At 49.4% G+C, this 4031-nt stretch overlaps 1 protein-coding gene across 1 annotated transcript; it reads right to left on the bottom strand.

Annotated features, from left to right (window-relative positions):
- Nucleotides 1–3308: 3308 nt before the first annotated feature.
- Nucleotides 3309–3797, bottom strand: LOC110604972. Its single transcript, XM_021743249.1, has one exon. It carries the CDS (start codon nt 3795–3797, stop codon nt 3309–3311), a length of 489 nt encoding a protein of 162 aa, XP_021598941.1.
- Nucleotides 3798–4031: the final 234 nt, after the last annotated feature.

The following is a 4031-nucleotide window of genomic DNA, read 5'->3' as shown; positions in this document are numbered from 1 at the left end:
TTCCTTAGTGGATGTCCTAGGGGTAGTTCGTAGTGCCCACAGGATGCTGTTGAGCTCGTCCGCCCAATTCGCCTTTGCCCCATCCAGTCATTTTTTCAGCCCCTGGAGGATAGCTCGATTGGTGACTTCTGTTTGGCCATTGGTTTGAGGATGGGCCACCGAAGAAAACTTGTGCCATATGCCCATGTTTGCCGTAAATGCTCTGAAGGTACTGCAGTCAAACTGTCTGCCATTGTTTGAGATAAGCACTCTTGGTACGCCAAATCTGCAGATGATATGCCCCCACACAAAATCTATCATTTGCCGGGCTGTGATTGTGGGGACTGCCGCCGCCTCTGGCCATTTTGAGAAGTACTCCACAGCCACCACTACAAACTTTCTCTGCCCTGTGGTTTTGGAAAAAGGTTCCAGGATATCTATTCCCCATTGTGAGAACGGCCACGGGCTGGATATGCTAGATTGAGGAGTGGCCGGGACATTGATGGCGTTGGCAAATCTCTGGCATACATCGCACTTTCGGACGAACTCTTCTGTTTCTTTTTTGACAGTGGGCCAGTAGTATCCTTGCCTGAATATTTTATTGGCCAATGTTCCTGCTCCTTCATGAGCTCCGCACATTCCCCTGTGTATCTCCTCCATCACTTTTATTGCCTCCTCCGGGCTCACGCACCGGAGCCACGGGCTGGATTTCCCCCTTTTGTATAAGGTCCCCCTTACCACTTGGTAATTAGCGGCACAAGCTGCTATCTTTCTTGCTTCATCTTTATCTTCAGGGAGCTTTCCTTTTTCCAGATATTCCAGGTATGGGGTCATCCAGGTCTGGCTTTATTCTATCTGCAATACAGTGATTGTTTTATTAAAAGCAGGCGTGTTGATGTGTTGTATATACACTTCATCAGGGAGTTGTTCTAATTCTTCCTTCGACAACCGACTAAGTAGGACTGCTTCCTCATTTTCCTCTCGAGGTATTCTTTGAAATTTGATGGCACCACCCCTGCTCGTGAGCTCGGCTTCTATAGCTTTTACTTCTGTCAGGTAATTCCGCATGGTCGGGTCTCTGGCCTGATATGCCCCAGTTACCTGATTGATCACCAGCTGGGAGTCACTATTCACCTCGAGTTCGGTTGCCCCTACTTCCATTGCCACCAGCATCCCATTTATTAGGGCCTCATACTCCGCCACATTATTGGAGGCCTTGAATTCTAGGCGCAAGGCGTAGCAAACCTTGAATTCTCCAGGCCCCTTGAGCATTATTCCAGCGCCACTGCCCCTCGCGCCTGATGCCCCATCTACATATAACTTCCATTTGAATTCTTGCAAAGGCTCTCCCTCACTTCCCCTCTCCAACACTTCTGAAGAAGACTCTCCCCGCTTTTCGTTGAATGTACATTTTGCTATGAAGTCGGCGAGGGCTTGGGATTTTATAGCTGTCCGAGGTCGATACTCTAAGCAGTAAGGGCTAATCTCTACAGACCAAGCCAGCATCCGGCCTGAGGTTTCCGGCCTGTGTAGAATCTTCATCAGGGGTTGGTCCGTCATCACTATACCTTGATGGCTTTCCAGGTAGACCCTAAACTTTCAAACTGCTAGTAACAGAGCATACGCCACCTTTTCAATGTTCAGGTATCTAGTCTTGGCACCCTTAAGTACCTTACTGACGTAAAATACTGGCTTTTGTTCTCCTTCATCTACCCTTACCAATACTGCACTAATCGCTTGTTCAGAGGCTGCCAAGTATATCAGGAGTTATTCTCCTTCCAAGGGGTTGCTGAGCACATGAGGGGAGCTGAGGTAGCTTTTGAGCTCTTTGAAAGCTTCTCGGCAGTCTTCTGTCCATTCGAAGTTTGGCACTTTCCTCAACTTCTTAAAGAATGGTAAGCACTTTTCTGCCGACCTTGACATGAATCGATTAAGCGCCACTACTCTCCCAGTTAGTCTCTGGACGTCCCTTACACAGGTCGGTTCGGACATATTCAGTATGGCCTCTACCTTCTCCGGATTGGGCTCAATGCCTCTTCCACTCACCATGTACCCCAAGAATTTTCCTCCCTTGATGAAAAAGGCACATTTTGCTGGGTTCAGCTTCATTCTATACTAATCTAATACCCCGAATACCTCCCTCAAATCTGCCATGTGCTGCTGGAAAGTTGGGCTCTTGACCACCATATCATCCACGTAAACTTCTATGTTTCTGCTGATATGATCTTTGAAGACCTTGTTCATCAGTCTTTGGTAGGTTGCCCTGGCATTTTTCAACCCGAAGGGCATAGCTCTATAGCAGTAAGTCCCATCTTCTGTTATGAACGAGGTCTTTTCTTCATCCGATCTGTCCATTGGGATTTGATGATAACCAGACATAGCATCCAAAGAAGACATATAATCGAAACCAGCCGTAGAGTCGACCATTTTATTAATATCAGGGAGGGGATAACAATCTTTAGGGCAGGCCTTATTCAGGTCAGTAAAATCTATGCACATCCTATATTTGCCATTGGCTTTTTTGACTAATACAGGATTTGCTAACCACTGCGGGTACATGACTTCCCTAATAAAGCCTGCCTCTTCTAACTACTGTACTTCCTCCCTGGTGGCCTGTTGCTTCTCCCTTCCTACCACCCTTTTTTTCTGCTTTACTGGCCTGGCCTCTGGGAGGACATTTAACTTGTGCGTCATCACCTCTGGGTCAATCCCGGGCATGTCAGAAGACTTCCAGGCGAAGCTCAATGCGTGACCTCGGATCAGAGCCATGACCTCGGTTTTCTGTTCCTTGGTGAGGCTGGCGTTGAGACTGAAGACTTTACCTATTTCTTCTTCTGATAAGGGAAAAATCTCCAGTTCCCCCACCGGTTCTGTCCTGGCCTCTGTTTTCTCATCTCGGACCTCCAGGACTTCTGAATCCAGCCTTTTCTCTGTTGAGCTCGGCTCTGCTACCGTAGCTAGGTACATTGCCCTTGCTTCCTCCTGGCTTCCCCGAACTACTCCCACCCCTGCTTCTGTGGGGAACTTCATCGCTAGATATCTGATACTGGTGACGACCTCAAAATCATATAACGCAGGTCTTCTCAGGATTGCATTGTAGCTCAGAGGGAGTTTAGCCACCAAAAACACCGCATAGTGGGTGCGAGTCCTTGGTGTTTCTCCCAATGTGAGGGCTAGCTTCACCTTCCCTTCCACGGGCACCGGTACTCCTCCGATCCCTTTGACCGGTGCTTGATCCCGGACCAGCTGTTCTTCGGGGATTCCCATTTGCTGGAAAACCCAGTAAGGCAACAGGTTCACCTTGCTCCCGTCATCCACTAGGATCTTCTTCACCCGATAGTTGTGAATGATGGCCTCAATGACAAGGCATCGTCATGGGGCATCTGAATACCCTGAGCATCCTCCGGAGAGAAAGTGATGGCCATGGGAGTGTGCTCGACGACCTGCATGACCTCAGTGCTGTTGCCTTCCCCTTCTCGACTTCTCTTCTTTCCCCTGTGGCTCATCCGGCCTCCTGTTCCCCCAACGATCATGTTGATGGTCCCACTGGACCCATCATTTACTGGTCCAGCTCCCGTTTTCCTTGGCACTTGAGCTGCTGGATTGGGCTGGGGCCTCTGCCCCTCTGGTTTCTTTATGAAGTTTTTGAGGTGCCCCCTTTTTATCAGTCTCTCGATTTCTGTGATCAGCTGGAAGCAGTTATTGGTGTTGTGGCCATGCGTGCGATGGTACTGACAATATTTGTCTGGGTCGCGCTGGTTTGCTTCCGTTTTCATAGGCCTCGGCCATTGAAGGAACTCCTTGTCCTGGACAGCCATAAGCACCTCGGCTCTAGAGACGTTGAGAGGGGTCGGTGTCTCTGGAACCCACGGGGGAAGTGACCTTTGTTCTGAGACCCGAGGAGGGAGAGGTATTTGGTCCCTTCACTCCCAGGGTTGTCTATACGGTTCAGGTCTCTTGTCATGCTTTTTCTCGTGCCTCTCCGGCCTTCCCTCCTCCGGTGCTCTCCCCTTATCTGTCGTTCCCCTGGCGAACCTGCTTGTCTCCAAAGC

The sequence above is a fragment of the Manihot esculenta genome, chromosome 17 (genome assembly GCF_001659605.2).
Source record: "Manihot esculenta cultivar AM560-2 chromosome 17, M.esculenta_v8, whole genome shotgun sequence".
Lineage (NCBI taxonomy): Eukaryota > Viridiplantae > Streptophyta > Magnoliopsida > Malpighiales > Euphorbiaceae > Manihot > Manihot esculenta.
Note: the sequence above shows the minus strand (reverse complement) of the source record. Positions and strands in the feature narration are given on the sequence as shown.

Excerpts from the sequence above, each read along its gene's own strand:
- LOC110604972 (XM_021743249.1), bottom strand. The coding sequence starts at position 3,797 with ATGGCTGTCCAGGACAAGGAGTTCCTTCAATGGCCGAGGCCTATGAAA.